General features: G+C 47.3%; 1 protein-coding gene across 1 annotated transcript in view; it reads right to left on the reverse strand.

The window, feature by feature from the left end:
* Window positions 1-21,299, reverse strand: part of SLIT3 (slit guidance ligand 3) — a 640,577-nt gene that overhangs the window by 115,031 nt on the left and 504,247 nt on the right. Inside the window, 4 exon segments of the mRNA XM_058281983.1 lie at window positions 12-83; window positions 4,636-4,707; window positions 9,876-9,947; window positions 19,287-19,428. Of these exon segments, the coding sequence (XP_058137966.1) occupies window positions 12-83; window positions 4,636-4,707; window positions 9,876-9,947; window positions 19,287-19,428 (358 nt within the window).

The raw sequence follows: 21,299 nt of genomic DNA on the forward strand, positions 1-21,299 counted from the left end.
TTGCTACTCACAGCAGCTGTAGGGACACCAGCCCATCAAACAGTCCCTTGGCAATCTCGGTGATCTTGTTCCCATAGAGCACCCTGGAAGAGAGGGGAGAAGACAGCTGTCACCATGCACATGAGGCCACTGCAAATGCCTGTGATAGCAAGCTATCACCTCTGCTGACTGCTCGCTCCGGGTGCGGGATCTCACGGGGCCTCCTTCGCCGGCCTGTCTCATCCAGCGGTCGTCATAATGCACGCAAGTAGATGCCACTGGGAATGCAGCTTTTACATGACCCTAGGCTGGAGCCAATCTCTTCCCTTTCATTCCTCACTCCAGGGAATCGGTGAGATGGGCAGGCAAATGCCACCAGGGGCTGGAGGGGGCAGGCTGTCCAGGGGACAAGGAGAAATGGGCTCCATCCGGCTTCTTCCCCGGGCAGCCCAGCCCAATAAATAACCCACTGCAGGAAGCAGCAGTCCCTTGGTGGTGTCGCCCTGAGCTGCTAATATGACTCACACGCTGGCAATAAAGATGTGTGGGAAGCCGACCAGCCCTGTGTCCTCTTGTCTTCAATGGGTATTGATCAGGCTGAACCCAGCCTATAGAGTGCTTCCTTTTAAAATCCCATTGCATCCAAGGAATTTCTGAGCCGAGTCCCTGAATTATGCACCTAGACAGGGCTTTTGGGCAGCTGGGGTCGAATCCAGATGGCCCAGGGACTGCCGAGTCAGGGATTGGCTCTCAGGAAAAACTGGGAAGCAAGGAACCATTGTTTTGGGTAACAGCAGCCTCTACTCTCCATCCCCTTCTGCTATGCTTTGCAGGTACCAAGAATCTCTGAACCATTTCCCCCCTCTCACTTTCAAACCTACAGTCTCATTCACGCTGGTGTCTCCTGTTCATGGGCCGGGTCTTCGGTGACTGGTCTCTTGTGAGGCCTGTGGTCAGCCTCTCAGGTCCAGCTCCAAGCAGGTCACTGGGCCCAGGCCTTGTTGACCCTCAGGACAGGAGCTGAGGGACCTACAGGTCTCTCTTTATTCTCATGCAAAGCATAAACTTTGACATCTCTTAGATCCAGCCTCCTCTAAGACTGGGGGAACTGTGCTAAGGAAGGTGGTTTTTGGTTTACGTTTACTTTTAAAATCCTCCCTTGGTTCCCAAAGTGTGCTGAATGAATGCAATATTCTATCTCCTCTTGGATTGCTAATCCAGGCCACTGTGCTTCTTTGAGGAGGCAAAATATTAGGATGAGAAAATGGTAAATGGGAGCGATAAACTCAACCCCCTATCTCCAGAAGCCACCGGGAGTGTAGAGTGAGCGTCTCACTCAGCCTGCGGGCGTGTTTCATTAATGTTTCAACAAATTAATGACTAAATAAAAGTCAGCATGATGGCTCAGGCTCACATTTGTAATTCATATTAATGTTCCACCGCTCACTGTGCCAATTGTAGTAATGTCACTGTCTGCCCGCTCGTCTCGGCTGATGTCAGAACTTCTAGAGTATCAGGAGCTGGTGGGGCAGTGGGGGCAGAATGGGGCTCGCAGTCCCTGCCAGCCTCAGTCCGGGCCGTGCCTGAGCTAGTGCACTAGAACCACTCCCCGAACAGGCTGCCGTGGACTGAGGCTCACCTGCCTGTGCCGCCAGCCCCGGGCATGAGTGCTGATCCGCCTGGCTTTCTCTCAGCTCCTTCCTTGACTGCCTTCTTCCTGCCTTTCAGTGCTGAGCGCTAAGTTACCATCTCCCCCTCGGGAAGCTTTTCCCACTCTACCTGTTGCCCCCTTTTCATTTTGTCACAGTATTGATCATTATGTCACATGGCATTATTTACCTATTTATTTAGCTTTTAAATTCTCTGTGACCCCATCCTCTAAATGGAAGTTCCCTGAGAGTGGGGTACTGTGTGGCTTGTCCGTGGCTGGATCCCCAAAGCCTGGAGGAGAACAGGGTCTAGGACAACAAATGCTTGTTGAATGAAGGAAGGAATGAATACAGGTCTGGGGTAAAGGCCTGAAATCACCTGACTGGGTATGTTTTGGTTCAACTGCAGGCTCCTGAGGGCAGGGGTCTTATCTGCCCTGTTAATTGCCACATTCCCAAAGCCTCGACTCTGCTGAGTACATAATAGGGGTCTACTAAATGGATGAATGAATGAATTGGGGGTGGGAGGAGCTCCACTTAATGCCCCAAAATATTTCAGAATTGGCCAGAGGCCTGCCATTTTCAGGACTGGCAAGCGAATTTTGAATTTCTTTTCCTGCGAGATAAGGAGCAATTTTGAATTTCTTTTCCTGCGAGATAAGGAGTGTTCTCACTGTCCTCAGACTCTTCCCAAATCTTGGAAGAGGGAAACCAGACAAGGGGAATGGGAGTGAGGGGGCAGGGAGAGGATCCTGGTGGTAGGCGGCCCCTTTCCCTTCTCCTTGGTGATCTTCAGCACAATGAGCAGAAACTAATCTCACACAATCCTGTCTTTGATGTCCCAGCCAGATGTTCTATTCGAGAAATGAAACTAATTTACTCTGCAAGTGGCAGGCGACAGCCAAGTCAGAGAATTCCCTGGCTCTGTTCTCAGCTCCTTCCCAATGGGATGGGGCCAGGAAGGGGCAAAGTACGTATCTTGTCACCTACCACCTCGTAAATTCAGGCTGCCTCGAGAGGCCAGGTGTGGACAGCCTGCCTCCAAGCATCCTTGCTGCTGCCCGGTGGGCAGGCCACCAGAAAATACAGAGTTTCAACTGAGAGATACTTTATTGCATCTTAGGTTATACTTTTCACGGCCTCTCAAGAGACAGTATGGCATGGGGACTGAGAATGTGGGTTCTGGAGCCAGACTCCTTGGGTCCAAGGCTTGCCTTGTCCACCTGTTACTGTGGACCCTGGAGAAGTTACATTTGCTTAATCAACAATTTTTTTTATTTTTGAGCCATAATTATGTGCAAGGTTTGAGGTGCTGGGGATGTAGCTAGGATCAAGACAGATAAAAACCCCCATCTCTGTGGGATTTACATTACCCAATTTCTTCAACTGTAAAAGAGAAGTGACAATAGATTCCATATGATAAGGTCACTGTGATGATTAGACCTGTAAGACTTCTGGAATAGTACCTGGTACTTCGCCAGTGCTTGGTAAGTGCTGCCGGTGTTTGTCATGATTGTAATTATGAGCATCGTTATTTAATTTCTTCTCTAGGAGAATGTGTCTTATGCAGGTATTGAGGACTGAATTGTGTTTGGCTGTGCTCTTGGTTTTGGTCTGCACTCTGGTAGGTGTGGACCTGTTGTAAATAGGATTTCCTCAGTTAAATGTGTGGCCTCATTGAATCAGATTGAGCTTTTTTCCTTTTCTTGGAGGTACCCAGGACCTTGTACATGAAGAGCAGGAGCTCAAGCTCAGCCACTGAACTCTATCCACTCCCTAGTAAGAGGTGTTTTTTTTTTTGTTTGTTTCATTTTAGGAGATACCAGAGATGGAACCTGGGATCTTGGACATGACCAGCAGGAGCTCAGTCACTGAACTACATCCACTCCCCAGTGAGAATTAGGTTTTTTACTTGTTTTTAGGAGGTACCAGGAATCGAACCCAGGATTTTGTACCTGGGAAGCAGGCGCTCAACCACTCGAGCCCCATCCACCCCCTCGGAATGGGCTTTAATCTGGATTGCTGGAATACTGTAGAAGCAAAATGTAATTCAGACAGAAACAAACAGCCATGGCGAGCATCTGGAAGTGAATGGAACCCAGGAGAGCAAGGAGAAGATGCTGTGGTGTGCTTTGCCTTGCGACAGAGAAGCCAAGGACCAAGCACAGCTGGCAGCCAGCCCCAGAGCGCCACCGTCTTCGGGGGGAGAAAGCATCGCCTTGCCGGTACCTCGATTTTGAACTTCTCCTAGCCTCAAAAGTGTGAACCAATAAATTCCCATGGTTTAAGCCAATACATTGTGTGGTACTTGTTTTTAGTAGCCAGGAAACAGCCGGGACGGTTTCGCTGTACCCATTTTGTCTAGACACACATGCAGAAGACTTGTGTGATCGTCTCTACTTCAGGCCATGAGTTCCTGAGGAATTAGGACAAAACCCCCTGCTTTCCTGTTCCTCAGGGTCTCTGAGCACCTGGGGGGTGAGGTCTTGCTCCCTCCCAGTGGGCTGCCTAAGGTTTCATCCTAAGGCAAGGTAAGGCTATGCGATGGGAGTTGGGGTAAATGCTTTTCCAGAACAATGCCATGAGGCTGGGCCAGAGAAAAAGCCAGAAACTCTGGGCAAGAAAATTAGCTCCTTCCTTGAGAAAGCCACATAAAAGGGGGAGGAAATGGGGACTTCAGTAATAAACACCTATTACAATTCTCTCCTTATGCTCTCCCTAGAGACAGCGCAGCCCGCCAGATGGGAGGGGAGCACAGGGCTAGAGCAGAAGATGCGTGCGAACTAGAAGCCGATAACTGGGAAAGCTGCTGGGCACTTAATCAATAAAAATAACGCATTTGGGTTGTAGAAAATTCCCTAGGATCAATTTCCTCTGAAGAAATATCTGTTTCTTTTACCAGGTTGCCACAAGAGTGTAAAGAAACATAAAGCCTTGATAAACACCCTCTGAAAAATATGGACACATCCCTCTCCCGTCCCGGCGAACGAAGGCGCCCCCCACTTACAGCGACGTGAGCGATTTCAGACCGTGGAAGGCGTCTGGGGCGATGTCCGATATCTGATTCTTGCTGATATCTCTGAAAACATTAATGGGAAAGTCTGAGGATGTGGCTTAAAGGTATGATAAGGCCGTTGCAAAGTGTGACTTGAGCATTTCAGGCATTCAACCTGGTAGGAATTAACGTATCAATTTATTCTCCGCTAGTGATTCACAGTGCACGGGAAGGAGCTTGAGGAGCATTCGGTTTAACCGCCTCATGATCATCAGACCCTACATTTGTATCATCCTTCCTGGTCTTCAAACGAAGTTCACCTGTGGGCCATGGCTTGGGGAAACCTGAGTCCAGGCACATCAGAGCCCTGCCTTAGGTCACATTCCCAAGCGACTAATGGCATAAATGGTACAGGGATGGGCTCATGCAGGTGTCCTTGAAACCTCTTGCCTTACACCCTAGCAACTGCTTATTTTTCTCCCTGGAAGTCCTGAGTCATTTCACCTCCCCAGGGACTTTTCCTCCCTGACCTGAAAGGAGGTGCTGAGCAGGACTTAAGCATGGTCTGGTTCAGTGCAGCCCCCAGGCTGTGTGATGAAGCACATCGTGGGATTCTCCCCGGACGCCTCTGAGACAGGGATTTGCCACTGGTGTGCTCCTCTCACAAGCTCGGGCGGGGACACCCAGAGCTCTGGGGTCAGGGAGTTGGTGCTGAGGGTCAGAGGATTCTACAGACGCTGGGCCGAGGGCAGCTAACCTGGAGCACTGTGCCCAGGAATTGTGCTGACCTGGGCTCCTCCTCAGAGGCCCTAAGGCCACTTTCTAGTAACCTGGGGACTTCTGAGAACCAGCCTCGGGTTCTTTAATAGCCTTTCACCGAGGGGGAATTCTTCCTCTCAGAGTCATTATTAGCTCAGGGATGGCCTCTGGGCACTTGTCACTGGAAGGGGAGATGCTCCAATTTACAGCAAAACTCTCCAGTACTTTTTCTTTAACCAAATAAATCAATTGGCCTTTGCTTTTGTGCAAAAAAAAAAAAAAAAAAAAAAAAGGGAGAGCTGGGGTTTTGGAGGGTCAACAAAGAGGAGGCAAGGGAATATCGAGAAGAGAGAACATCTAAGCAGATTCTTACGCAATTGCCTCCAGCGAGGCCAGCCCCCCAGACCCCCAGCTTCTCAAGTGGACCTGCGTCCTCTTCCTCCGCCTAGCCTTCAAAGGGCCCACGACAACCTTCGCTTAGGCCTCTGCTCCCTTCTCTCCCTGTTTTCCGAAAAGCCTGTAAGTTGAAAGATACTTCACAGGTTAAAGCTTCTTAGGCACAGCTGTCGAGCTTATCCCTTTAGCTGGTGTGATCCCCTCTAACAAATCCACAGACTGCGCTCGCAAACTCGGCAGCTTGCACTGGACTTTTCTTCGACTCTCCATTTTCGCATAAGGGTCTTAACAAGCAAATGCCCCAGGATTATCCTAATCTTGCTCACCCTCAGTGCGGATGCCTACCAAGGCATCTCAGGCAAGCATTTGGGGTCTGTGTTGCCATCAGACTGGGGGCGGGGGTGGGGCACAGGTTGACTTTTTTTGCTTTTTTCTGATTTTGGGATGTTCCCTCAAGGTGCTTAGACCATTCTAGCATGCAGGAGGGAGTTCTGTGGCCAGCGAGGAGGCTCACAGGCTATAGCCTTGTGAATGGAAACTGGCTTTCAGGCCACAGCTACTGCGTAAGGTGAGATGACTTCTAGTCCTGGATATGGTGGGGAGTGGAAGCTGGTGAAACCACATTTTAGCTAGGAGTCTTAATTCCTAATTCTGTAGGAAGGAAACAGGGAAACAGCAGCCCTGAGAGGTGGAAGGCCTGGAGGCACCAGACTAGATACAGCCATTTAGGTTCAGGGCAGGGATCTCAAGCCTCCTGCTGCTTACTTAGCTCCAGGCTCTTCCTGCTACTTCACCATGATGGATGCCAAATGCAGCGGCCTTGGACAGAAAGGCTTTGGCTGCCCACCGGTCTCACTTTTCAAGCTACAGCAGGCTGGACCTAGAACTGACCCTGGGTATTTGGATTACTCTTGACCAGTGGTTCTCAAACCTTACTAGGGTGCTTATTAAAATGCCACAGAGGGTCTGATTTGGTCGGCTGGGTGGGGTGGGATGTTAGAAATCTGCATCTTTAATAAATCCCATGCAGGTGGTCCCCCGGCCATATTTTGGACTACAGTGTTTTAGAATCTGGTCAGTCTCAGAACCCACCCAGTCCCTTGGAGCTTAGAAACTGAGACGACCAAGAAGGGATAGGCTTTCTAGACTGTTCAGAACAAGGGTGGCCAATTCAAGTGCCTACCAGGGCCAGGCAGGGAATATACGTGTGAAATGGCCTGGCTTGTGTAAGACAATAGGAAATCCTGGAGCCTGAGAAAATGGCTTGCCCAAAAGCATGTCAATGAAAAGCCCACTTAATACACCATGCTGACCAACCAACACAGGTGTGGCTGCCAGGTGTCAGTGTCACAGTTAATTGATCCTTTAAGACCAAGGGGTCCTCCCTCTTCAGTGCTTTTCACTCTCCCTACAAATGGCTTTGCTTGATGCTATTTTTCACTAGACAGTCTTTTTTACATTATTAAGATGTGTATAAGAATAGGTGGGACAAAGACATTCATTCAGGGAGAATTCTTTTTCTTTTTTTTTTCTTTTTGAGACAAAAGTGGGGTATGGTTCAGCCACAGTCTTCATATAAGACACTAGGGATAAACTGGCTATGTATACCTACACCTATGAGGAAATCACACTTTGGGTTTTGAAATCCATTCTCACCAGGGACCCTACTTCTCCCAAGCCAATGCACTTTCTTCTGGGTTTCTGAAATTTTGTTAGTTGACAATGTTTAAGTGGGCTCTTTTCTCTACCATCATCCTCTTGGGGAAAGAAGGGGGCAACATGTTAAATATTGGTAGCATCAGAAATGATCAAATATTAAATTCACTTTTCCAGGTTGTGACTGAGAAGGCCTTATGAATTTTGAATGCACAGATCATGGCGACTCCAATAGGATGGAGAAAGGACAGTAAAACATAGCCAAGCTCTAAATTACCTGGACTTCACAAAAAAATTAGAGCAGTAACAAATCATGCAAGAGATAGAGGTTGGGGGCAGTGACTGAACTTGTCATTTTTCATTGAAATTACTATCTGACTGCATAATCAAGCTGGGCTTTAAAAATGAATTGGGGGGACATGGAGAGCGAGCTGGGGAAGCAGTGACACCAGGAGATTAATGGCCCACAGTTTTAAATATTAAGGCCTATATTTATACAGCTCCTCCAGCAGGAAAGCTGCCAAGGGAGGGAAGAAGTACGTGCTGAGGGCTGAATCATTATGTTGGTTCCCACTTCTGGAATTGCACCAGGAGAAAGTCTTGTTTGGTTTGGATTTCCAGGGAGATGGGAAGTTGGCTTCCTGAGATCTGAAAGTAAAGCCTACCGATGCCACTGTTATGCAAGTATATTTACTTTTAACATAAAAGGAATTGGCAGACACAATCTCTTTAATGGAGGCCCTCTACTCAAGGGAAACCAGTGAATCAGCCGGGAGTGGAAGGAACAAACAAGACTGAACCCAGGCATATTTCTACCTGCCCTCTCTCTTCCCTCTGGGGGACAGGAGGACCAGAGTGAGTAAGGAAGTGGAACAAAAACAGCATCTAGAATATTGAACTATAATAAAGGACTTCTTAGACTGGAAAAGGGAAAGCAATCTCCTGCCAGTCTCTTAATATCTTTGATGGCAATGGTTGGGCCATTTCTGAATCCTACTAGCCTCCCTTTAGCCATGACCAAAGTCAAGGGATGATAAAAATGGTGACATGGGTGTTTTTTTTTTTTTTAGGAGGTACCAGGATTGAACCCAGGACCTTGTACATGAGAAGCAAGCGTTCAACCACTGAGTTACATCTGCTCCCTGATGAGAGTTGGTTTTTTCATCTGTTTGGGTTTTTTTTAGGAGGCACTAGGGATTGAACCAGGGACCTCGTACATGGGAAGCAGGCACTCAACCACTTGAGCTACATCTGCTCCCCATCATGGTTTTTCTAGGTCAAGTCATCTTCACCTTCCACATACTTCCAAGTGACTCATGGAGCAGTGCTCAGGATCAGCATGTGATGGTGAAGGATGGCAGTGAGCAGATTGCCATGGGATGAGGAAGAGGGTGCTGGCACAATGATGCCCTCACAGGCCGCTGCAGTAAGAAGCTCCAGTGGTGTGCTGGTATGGTATAGGGATGGCAATAACAATAGTTACAGCAGGTAACTGGGGTATCAGGGATCAAAACGGTCAAGTCCAGTTCTTGGAAGATGAGAAACCCTTCAAGGCTTCTAATCTCACTGAGAACAGAATATAAAGTCCTTACCAAGGTCTAAAGGTCCCGTGGGATACAGTCCCTACCTACCTCTCCAACACAATTCCTACCACTCTCCCCCTTGCTCATTCTACTCAAGCCACACTGTTCTTGCTTTTCCAAAAACCATGCATTCATGCCCACAGGCATTCTACTTGCTCTTCCCACTTTCTGGGACACTCTTCCCTGACAGAGCCTCACATCTTGCTTCCTCCCTTTGTTCAGGTCACCTGTACGCCCACCTGAAATATCACTCACTGTCCCTCCTTACCTCCCCCTTTTTTAGTAGTTATTATTTTCTGATATTTATTTGGTTATTTTCAGTCTTCTCCCACTCAAATGTTAGCTCCAGGAGAGCAGACTTGGTTTTTGTTCACTGCTCTATCTACTGATCCTAGCACAGCTCCTTCTACACAGCAGATACTTGGTCAGTATTTGTTAAATGAATGTATACACAGTTGGAAGGCTGTTGGTGATGGTGGTGTAGACAGACCAGGACCACTAACAAGTTTCCACTGAAACTCCTACTGTGGGTGCCCATCACCACAGTCAAGGGACAAATAAAAATGGTGCCTTGGGTTATTTAGGTCAACTCCTCTCGACCCATCACACAGATAATTTTACTATGCTCTAGTTGGAGGGGCCCTGAGTGCTATGGTTCTAAGTCAACACACCTCACAATATGAGTGCAGCACCTCTGAGCCTTACCCTGTCATCTTAGAGCATTCCAGATCTGTAACTGAACCACCCAGGAGGGATGTGGTGCAGTCTGCCCATGTGGGTAGGTCTCCCACCACCCACTCCATATTACCCCCCAAATGAAAAATTTGGGGGGTTCATTTCTCCCCAGGGGAAACTCACATTCGCTTCAGTTTCTTGTACTGGGTGAAGGCTCCTGCAGGGATGGATTTGATGGAGTTCTGTTCTAGGCGTCTAGGAAACAGAGCAGAGAAGAGTCGGTTAGCCATCCACCCACCAACAAATGATTCCAGAGGGCCTACTGCATCATCTGGCCTTAAGGACGAGATGGTTTCTCTCATCAGCAGGCACATGTTCTGGTTGGGAGATGCAAGGCAAAGGCTGTGCAACAGCAGAGAGCTCATATCCTGGTATATGGAACACCCATCCATGGGTCTAACTCCCTTTGGAGAAAGCTAGAAAAGATGGCTTCTTCTTAAGGATTCTTGGTTCTTGCTTATTGAAAGTTCCCTTTTGGAGGCAGCCACCTTCAGGAAAACCATTAAGAAGTAACTGAAAAGAATCCCCCAAAAGGCAAAGAGATAGAGAAGAAAGAGTGAAAAGAAATGGACCTTAGGCCAGCAATGCCCATCTGTCATGGAACCAGGTCACTATTTGGTTGAAAACTCAACCACACTACCAGTGGGTTCTGTGCAGGCAGAAACGTCTGTGGTTGACTTCATTTCTGGGCTCTTCTATCAGCTGTTCTGCTGTGGTAGAGAAACAGCCTTAAAGTCTTTAGGCTTTCAGGCTGAAACTCATATCCCAGAGGCACCAGGAGCCCAGACTGGACCTCTCCCATGGGCTGCTGCTGTCGTCTTCCGTGCTTTAACCTCTTACGGACGTTCCCAAAATGCTTCCTCTCCTATTATTCTGGAAAGAACACGAGATGCTGCAGTCCCCAGCCCCAGAACTTCCTTAGAGAAGAGGCCATGGGGAGTGAGTGAGCATTTCCATTCTTTATCCTTTCATCTCTCAGATGACTTCCCATTGCTAAGAACAGGTGTGGTGGGAACCGGGGCCTCCTATTAGAGGTGATGGATGGTGCCTTGGCCCCGGCTGAGGGCTCAGCAGCTCATCCTCATCCATCTCCCTTCTCTCCAAGGTGCAGATCTTTTCATCACCTCCTCGTTTGGCATTGATGCTCCCCAAACCCTCCACTGGGGAGACACAAAAGAGGTATCGGGGGTGGGGCAGAAGGAATAGAGGAGAGGAACGGGCTCCCTCTGGAACTACGACTAGTGGAGGCACATTTCTGGCCGGGATGCACCCATTCATCTTGAAGAGTAATCCCCTCTGCAGAGTGGGAGAGACAGTCGAATTAATTTGTGCCTCTGCGATCTCGTCTTCATTGGGGGAACAGAGTATTTGTTACTGGAACCGCTAATGGAGCAGTTTGCCAGCAATTTTCCCATTTCAAACAACATCTCAGCGACTAATGTGGAATGGTTTGTCAGGCCTACCCATAACACAGACAGATCACTCTCCAGGCAAAAGAAAGTGGGGGGCGGGGGGAGCAGTGGAAGGGTGCGTGAGAGGAGGGAGACAGCATCAGGAGTGATCATTCTTGGCTGCTGGGTGGATAGCGTCTACAAATGAGACTGCCATGGTCTATTAACAATGCCTTTGTGCCCTGCTGGAGGGGGGCGAGGAGGGTGCTTTATCGGGAACGTGGTCGCAGGCTTCCTGGAAGGGCCCGGTGGGCAAGGGCCTGGCTGACTCGCTCACAGACAGTCAAGAAATCTGAGCACGAGGTCTCAGAGGCTAGGGGCTGCCGGGTACAGCCACCCACAGAGGCAACAGACTCAGGGCAGGCTGCCTTGCCTGAGAAGTCCCAAGGACATTCTTATTTTCCAGCTGGACAAAAGAGTTCAGCAGAGATTTTTCAGCAAAGGCAGCAGCTCTGTGGACCTCTAGGGCTGCCAGACAGGTAGTGAGTGCTCTCCAGGGATCCTTTGATTTGCCTGCCACTTTGGCAAGGAATTTCAGCTGGGATGAGGCTTTGGGATGGAGCCACAGTCCATAAGGATGGCAGCCCCCTCAGCTTTTGCAAGAAGATCCACTGCTCCCAGCTGCAGGTCAAGAGCCCTTGCAAGTCAGGTCAAGGTTGGGTGTGTGAAGTCTGCCAGCTCTCTGTGCAGTTCAGAATCAAATGACCTCCATCTGAGCGATGGGTAGAGGAACCAAGGGAGAGAGGATGAATCAGTGAGCAGGATGCGATGACATCTGTCCCCACGGAGTTTAATGATCTGGTGATGGGGGAGCACCAACGCAAGATGGTCTATCAGAGACCACATTTTATTGCTACCATAATAAAGAAAGAGAGCTGTCATTTATGGAGTCCAGCTGATCGAAAGCTATTATCTTTTTGAACCCTCACAATTGCAAGGTACTCTGTATTGGTCCATTACGTAGATGAGGAAAATAAAACTCACGGGGATCAAACAACTGTGCAAAGTCACAGGGCTAGATGAAAGTGGCAGAACTGGGGTCTGAGTGTTTTCATTCACTGCTTCTCTTTCTTCTGAAGATGGAGACATGGAGACCCAGAGACTAATGTGGCTTCCTTAAAGTCACACAAAAAATTTAAGGGGTTAAGACCCCAAGGCTTATTCTTATACATCAAGCAGTCTCTGCAGAAGTCAAAAGGTCATGGAAGTTGAGGGAAGATGGGATAGAGATGCAAAGATGTGGTTTCTGACTGAGGAATTCAAATCTTTGTCTGCTCACCCTGGCAGACACATCACCCTATGTCCTGCCCATCTTCAGACTTGCTGCAGAAAGCTCTTGTCTTGGCAGTCACAGTTTCTGATGCTGCTGAAAATCCAGCCCCTTCGGGGTTGCCATGATGTGGGTTCACTTTGCCTGAGGAGGCATCAGAGATTTGTCTGGGGGTGAGGTGAACAGAAAATGCATCTCCAGCGTAAACTAGACACTGATAGGGCTAAAACAACAGTAAGAGCCCCACGTGCATCAAGTGCTGTCTGTCAGACCCTGGGCTGAGACTATTACATGGATTGTCTGATTTAATATTTGCATCTCTATGAGGCAGATCCTAGGAGCCAAGCTACCTTCAATCTTTTGATCATTGCCAGCTCATCCTCTGGGAAAATGGCCCTTCGGTTAAGGCAGCGAGGCACATGGGCACATGCATGTATATGAGTATGCATGTGCTCATGCAAAGTCTCTCTGCAGCTTGCAGTGGATATCCCATGGTAGGGTTTCACATATAGCCCACTCCTGTATATGGTTGCAAAGCTCCATACTCCCAGTGGGGGGAAAATCAGCATAAAGGGCAAAAAGGAGCGTTAGCATCAGCACAAACTATCATATTTAGGGATGTGTCTGAAGCCAACAGCTGTTTTAGAGCTCTCTTAACTGGCACATGTGTCTTTGTCTGGCACACATTCTTTAGCCTGCAAACTGATTTAATATAACTAACACAAAAACAAACAGAGAAATCAAACATCTGAGCATCTTCCTGCACCAGCAAAAACAACTGAAACATCTGATGGGGATTTCAGCCATTTGCTCTCTGTATTGATTTGCCCCAGTTCCTCGGGTGCTTCCTTAATGATCTGTCATTTGCAAACGTGACTGAACACACTATATTTCCAGCAATACGTAAGTCAACACAGTGCCATAGAGCCTGGCAGGGCACAGTCAGTGCAGGGGCACAGCCACAAGTTCCTCTATCATGAGGCTGGGGAACCGGGCTGAAGTATTAGCTGTGGTGGTGATGATGGTGATGGTGAAGATGACAATGAACATCTGCTGTTTACTGAGGGCTTTTTATGTTGGACACTGGGCTCTTCACACACTGGCTCACGTTATTCCTCTTAACAGGACTATGAAACAGGTATTATTACCAACATCCCCATTTTATGAAGGAAGAAATCTGGCACAGACAGGTCAGTTTGCTTAAGTCAAGTGGGCTAGTGAATGGCAGGGCCTGGACTTGAACTCAGGTGGGCCAAATGCCCTAGGCTAGACTGCCTTACCCTGAAAATACCTTGGTGGTACTTTCTTAACTCTTTCCCATCTCTCTTAGTCTGCCTTTGACTTGTGAACTCTGCTAGATTATCCAGATTCCGCTGAGGAAAGGATATTCCAGATTCATCCTTCCCCAAAGTCATTAAGAGGTTCAGTTCTCGATGCTTCTCTATGTCTGGAATAGAGCAGAAGAGAAAAGTTATCCCTCAAGGTTATCCCTCAAGGTTCATCTCTGAGCTCAACCTCTAGGCCAGTCCCTTTCTGGCTACTCTCTCTTTTTTTTTTAAATCATTTATTTTATTTATTTATTCCCCCTACCCCCAGTTCCTTCCGTTGTCTGCTCTCTGGATCCATTTGCTGTGTGCTCTTCTGTGTCTGCTTGTATTCTCATTCGGTGCCTCTGGGATCCGATCCTGTGACCTTCTGGAGTGGGAGAGAAGCAATTACTCTCTTATGCCACCTCAACTCCATGTTCTGCTATGTCTTCTTATCTTCTCTTCTGTGTGTCTTGTTGCGTCATCTTGCTGCGCCGCCAGCTCTCAGTGTTGGCCGGCACTCTTGCACGGGGAGGCTTTCCCGCACTGTGCAGCATTCCCACACAGGGGGGCACTCCTGTGTGGGGTGGCATTCCAGGGTGGGCTGGCACTCTGCGTGGGCCAGCTTACCATGTGGGCCAGCTTGCCTTCACCAGGAGGCCCTGGGCATCGAACTCTGGACCTCCTATATGGTAGACAGGAGCCCAGTTGGTTGAGCCACATCCTTTTCCCTACTCTCTTTCTTGACATTTGCTCCTGGTGGTTCTTCAGAAAGGCAGAAAGTCCTAGACATGCACCAAGTTTATATGTCTGGTCAACAGCAAAGGTGAGGAACGAACTCCCAGCAGGTCAGTGGGCACGTCTGACACGAGCCATTCCTAACCTGTTGTCTGCAGAACACCTGGCATTGCCTGTGGATAACAGGGGCAGACTGGAGCCAGATTGCTGTTCTTATTATATGCAAGTGTCCAGATGTCTCCATCAAAGGGAAAAATGTATCTTAAAATAATGAATGAAAGAATGAAATAGTAACTTCAGACTAAATCATTCTATGGTATCACATATGTGTACATGTGCATGCCTGTTGTTTCTTTTTAGACTCCAGGTAGTAGCTTCCAAACATTGTGCTAGCTTTCTGCAGTGTGTTATTTAATCTTCATGGAAAATCTTTTGGTAAGTATTATGACCCCCATTTTGCAAAAGGGTGGACTAAAGCATGAAATGTTAAGAAACTTGCCCAAAGTAAGAGGCAGAACTGGGACTTAAAGGCTGGATTCTTTACTCCAAGGCTCTGTTCTTAGCTCTCCTGTTGTCTGATCACCTTCCCCTTTGCACGCCTGTCCCCATTCCTACCCTGTATCCTTGCCAGAAGCCTGATGTGCTCAGAAAATTTAAAGAATGACAGATGTAGATGCTGTCCAGAGACCTTCAGCACTTTTATTCTGTTTTTATTATTATTATTATTATAGCTCTTTAAAAAAAATATTCCCTAGTGACCAGTGTAATGGAGGAATATTTGCTTTGGTAAAGCAGTTGTCTTCCCAGTGCAGAAAAACAAGGGGGTTGAGGTGAGGCAGCGGAAAGTGGAACTCCTTTTTTTCCTAGATCCTTTCCCATATAACTTGGCATTTAAACCCAGCCCCAGCCACAGTCTCTCCCCACCAGCTCAATTTACAGGCTATAGGGGAGGACATGAGACCCTGGGTAACACTACTTGGGGATACAGAGCAGAAGTGGGAAAAGATGGGAACAGAGGCTGGATGGGGCTCTAGGTAAAGACAATCCCTGCAAAACTTTGAAGACCCAGGAGGGTGGTCCGAAGACCACAGAACAGAGGAACATGTGGGCCCCTGGCTCTTCCCAGAATCTCCCCCTGCTGGAGTCTGGAGCCAGTTCAGAGAAACCGCAGGGTGCAGCAGCACAAACGGCGCAGTTGACGGGAGCTCAGTTTCGAGGAAAGTCTGCAGTGAACCATCTCACTGTGGGTTCTTTGGAAGAAAACTATTTTTAGAGACTTGGCTCTGGTATGCGAGGAGACCAGCACACATTCCTCTGAGCTGCTTTGGCTTCGAGAATATCTAAGAGAATCTGCCAGGTTGCTTTGTATGAGAGCGAGCCCCAACCTAAAATGCTGGGGATTGCTGAACCCTTCTCAAGGCGAAGGCGATTTACCAGGATCACTAATAGATCCGGACTGGGGCAGGGGGGACGGAGAGCCAGAAGTGTGCTCAGCATCCCTAAGGGGAAAGCACCAATCTGGATTACGTAGGTGGTATGGACAAGAGGTGGAATTCTTGATATTATAAAGGAAGTCACCTTCAGATGTCTTCGGGATGACAAATCAGACATTTCCTACTCATTCTGGGTTACATCCTTGCAGTTTCAACTCTCAGCTCCCTTTTTTCTTCTCTTTCATCCTCCCCCATCTGCTGTTTTCTCTCCCTGCTCAGAGCATGCATTTTAGCTCCTTTAAAGACTTTTACTCCAACACACAGCTTCTCCGGGTGCAGGCTTTGCACCTCAGGAACAAGCAGGTCCCTCCCTCCCATCTTTCTGACATGCCACCTTTCTCACCACCCTTATCACAGAAACCCGCTTCATCTGCTTTGATTTCTCAGTTTTGTTTTGCCACGGAGGAGAATGAAGCAGGCACAGCAAGAGAAGGAGAAGGTCTGAGCAACCCATCTGCTAGGCTGTGGGTGCCCAATAAGCCGGGAAGGGCTTCTTTCCATGAAGTTGAGCTGCGACCAGCTCCAAATTCTAATGCAAGTGGCCAGTCTAGTTCTAGACCCTATTCTTAAGCATAACCCTTCAAAGACCTGGCTGAGCTTCATAACTCCAATTCTTGTGTAGGTTAAATCACCTCCTCCACCTCAGCGAAATGGTTTCTCATCTTCCTCGCCATCTGGCGGTAGGAATGGTAGCAGCAGCAGTAGTAAGATAATTCCTGCTCCAGTGACACTATGCTAAGCATTTCACAGCACAGAACTTTACCTTCACATGAGCCATAAGGGAAGCACTATGAGCCCCTGCATTTTACAGCTGAGGAAACTGCTCAAGGCAGGGTCAGATCTAGAATGTGGGTCTACCTGGATCTGTGGTCTCTACTCTTAACTATCACGTTGTCTGCATATTTTTGGAAATACTCTAGCGAGGTTGGTCATTCCTAGACTTCTGCATTGCATAGGATAGGATGTTATGGATGTTTTGTTTTCACAATTAAGGCAATCGGTGCATGTGCATGTTTATACATATACATATACACACACATGTATATAGATATATACATACATACACAAATATGCATATACAAATTTGCCTTCCATGGTCACTTTATAAAAGAAAGGACATTTTAAATAATAACAAGAAAAACATAAGTAAGACCATGAACTCAAAATAAAGCATACTCCCTGAGGTTGAATATTTTTGCTCAATGGAAACACAGATGGGGGTGGAAATGATGGAGAATGAGAGAAAGCAAGGACAGAAATAAGGAGGAATGAGGGAAGGAGGGAAGCAAGGAGGTAGGCCTGAAAGATGGGTGAAGTCTACGTAAATTCCTCGGAAAGAAGGCATCTCCAAAGCTAGAACACTGGATCAACAGAAGTGGAGGAGAGTTATACATGAAGTTAATTAACTGTTGGCTCTTGGCTCAAAGGAACACTGAGGTCTGAGTGAAGAAGGATCAAAGCCACGGGCATGGACAGCAGGCCAAAGGGCCGCCTTACTGGCAGCTCCAGCCTGCAGCAAGGGTAGGGAGGCATGCATTGTGTCCACTGGGGCCAAGGAAGAAAATTTTAAAGGGAATCAGAGAAAAGCTGGCAAAGTAGAAGAAAGGAGAAGAAACTGAGGCACCACTACTCTGAGGCATATGTTTTTTACCATTTCAATCAGGGTAAAATCAAAATCTTTAACATGGCCCCATGACCTAGCCTTCTATTACCTCTCTGACCTCATTTCTTACTACTCCCCTTTGTTTACTCCACTCCATGCTGGCCTCTGGCACACCAGGCATGCCACCACCTCAGGGCCTTTGCACCTGCTGTTCTCTCTACTGACAACACTCCTTCTCTATGTATTCACTGAAGTCCTTTCACTGCTTTATTTTTCCTCATAGAGTCTACCAACTTCTAACACATTATCTAATTTACTTCTTTACTTTGCTTATTGTTGATCTATCCCCACTAGAATGCAATTGCCATAATGGCTAAATTTTGTCTCTTTAGCTCATAGCTGTTTTCCCCAAAGAATAGGACAATCACTGGAACACATTAGGCTCTCCAGAGATAGTTGTCGAATGAATGGATGAATGCAGGAATGAAAGAAAGATTCAACTGACCATCTTATTGGAATCAGTTAGGAACAGAAGGGCATACACAGGGGGAAAAAGAGATGAAGCAGAGAAGCAAGGGCAATGTGTGTCTTTTAGCTGGAGAGGACTTATCTAATGATGTTTTCAATTGGAAGGACCCGTCTAATGACGTTTTTAATAAAGCCATCCAAAGGTGAAGTTAGAAAATGAAAACAACTCTTATTAAAGAGCCATGAACACCATGCAACTGTGAACTTGCTTTCAGTGCTGACTGACCATGCACTAAATCCCCAATGAGACACTGGTCATTTTTCAATATATGAGGGATGAGTGAGCGACATTAAGCTATGCAGGCAAACAACTTTTACTGGCATTTTGGACACATGTATACTCACACACACAGACATGCACAATCTTGACTCTTTACTTGGCGATAAAACCCACCTAATCTAGAGTACAAATTTCTGATTTGAAATGATTAAGGTCTCAGTCCCTTTCAGATAGTAGTAGCTATGAAATCAGTTCATTATTCTTATCCTTTCCACGAACAGCACCACAACCGTTTTACAGAGCACCTGCCCAGGTGCCAAGTACTGTATTAAGTGCTTCATACACAGCATTTCATTTAGTTTTCACAATAATCCGTTGAGGTGTAACACTATAATTATCACATTATTATAGATGAGAAAATCAAGGATGAAAGAGAGCAATTATTTTGCCCAAAGTCACACAGCCAGTAAATGGGAGAGCCAGGATATAAACACAATATGACTCTAGGGCAGGGATTGGCAAACTTTTTCTGTAAACAGCTAGACAGTACATATTTTAGGCTTTGTGGGCCATATGGTTTCTGTCACAACTAATCAATACTGCCATATGAAAGCAGCCATAAACAATACATACGCAATGGATGAGGCTGTGTTCCAATAACACTTTATTTACAAAAATAGGTGGTGGGCATATTTGGCCCACAGACTATTGTTTGCTGATTCTGTTCTAGAGTTCATGACTTTGACCACTGAGCTATCATACCTACACCCCAGGCTCCCAGGGAAAACCTGGACTGATAGCAGAGACGACTTCTGATTGGTTTCCAGCTCTATCAGCCTGATGAGCTGCCAGCCTAGTGGGGGACTGGCTGAGATAGACAGGTGAGCTCACCAGGGACAAGGGGTGGTGGACCAGGGCACTTACATTTCCACGATGCCCTCTGGCAGGTTGGCGGGGATCTCCGTCAAGCCCTTTCCCCGACAGTCCACGATATTATTACTGCAAGTACAGGCTGAAGGGCAGGAGATGGAGTTGGCATTGCAGGAAGGAGACTCGGAGTGGGGGCCTGTGGGGTCAGAACACAATAGTCAACTCATGTCAGTGTCAAGAGCCACCTGGGTTTCTGTGTGCCCTTAACCAGCTTCCTGATGATGCAGCATTACCTGATAAGCTATTTGAAAAATTATCACCAGCTGACATCTCCCCTCACTTGGGAGACACGGCTGCCACTGGTTAAATATTCAGCAAAAAAGGAGCCATTCTGACCTTGACTTCACTATTTCTGGATTGTTCCACTTGCTCTGTCACCCCATCATCCTATCCTTTCAGAGAAGAGGAGCTCTCAGAGTCAGTCTTGCATGAAAAATATACCTCTGGAATCTAAAGAGCATATACTGGGACCACTTCCTCGGGGGCGTCCATTGTCTAAATAATTCCTTGTGGGTTTTGGCTTTCAATTGGCAATTCCATGCTGAGTGTAGGCAAACTTTCAGTCCTTTCTCTGGTGCTTGGAAGTCACTAGAAACACCAAAACCAGAGGGAAGGACAAAAGGTGGCAGAATGTCCCCATTTGGGCCATAGATGTCATCAAAGTGACAATGCAGTGATCAGTAGTGGCACCCGAGGCATTTAAAAGAGCTTTTCTGTCCAGGGAGCATGCAAATAAAACTTATCTCAGTAGGAACAAAACAAGTAAGTTAATATACATCTTGGAGTCAGCTCTTAATTTTGTTTAAGGTCAGAACCAGTGTGAATTTAAAACAAAGCGATAAAAACCCAATAAAATGGCACTCAAGGAGTTTATCAACAATGCCAAATCTTGATAAACATACATTACTAAACTAACCCAAGATTTACCAGGAATCCTAATCACTTTCTCTGGTGGGAACATCAAATCCCTAATACAAGAAGTAAATTCGAACATTTTAAAGACATTGTAAAATTTTTCATGCTATGTCTCCTTCCTCAAAGAGAGGCTAGAATCTTTGCAAATGCAGACTTTGTGCTCCACAAGGCAAACTCCACAGCCCTCCTGGGACCTCACCCCGGCCTGCTAGATTTTCAAGTTTTTTTCCAGATCCTCCCTGTCAGGTTAAAGGGCTCTGGGACCAAACAGACTAACTCTGCAGACCCATTCTCTGCCCAGACAGAGAACTCTGGCTGGAAGCCTTAGGATATGGATCAAACATGAAACATGGAAAATATCTACAGGGAAAAACTATTTTGATTTGGCCCCTGTTCACTGGAGAAGCTGAGTCTGGGAAGTCAAAGTGAGTCCAGCGGCAGTGGTTGAATCAGAGGCCTGCCAAGCACCGGGGCAAGTCCTCATCCAGACACTGACGAGACTTAGAGGGGAGGGCCCCAATAGCCAAGCGCAAATCTCTGGGCTTGGGAATGGTCTTTCTGTAGGGGCTCAAACTGATGCCTGTGGCTTCATTTGGAATGCTCACCTTCCCCCCAAATTCCAACACAGTGATCAAGGGTTCTTTTGCTTCCCTGGACCTGACCTGTACACAAACAAGACTGAAGTTTAAAACATCTTCTTAACTAGGCCTCTTGAGAAACTGTTCTTGTCCAGGGTACAGGGACTCCAACATCACCAGTTCTGCAAGGATCCCGTGGAGAACATGGAAGAGCCCAGAGATGACGACTTACACTAAAATCCCAAATTGGAACAGCCTCTTAGAGGGGACCCTAGCTTTGTTCCAAACTGGGGGATTTCCAAGAAAACAGCAACACCAAAGAGCCAGCCTGTAAAGGGCCTCGGATTATAATTTAGGAATTGGAGCGTATAATGGCTGAGAGTGTGGGCTCCGGAGCTCCATTCATTTTGGGGGAATCTTGCATGATACCACTATACCAGTGGCGCTGACAGGAGTCCCACTCATTTTCAATCCTGGTTCTGCCATTTCATCCTTACTTTCCTGTGCCTCAATT

This window comes from Dasypus novemcinctus, chromosome 2 (genome assembly GCF_030445035.2).
Source record: "Dasypus novemcinctus isolate mDasNov1 chromosome 2, mDasNov1.1.hap2, whole genome shotgun sequence".
NCBI classification, from domain to species: Eukaryota; Metazoa; Chordata; class Mammalia; order Cingulata; family Dasypodidae; genus Dasypus; species Dasypus novemcinctus.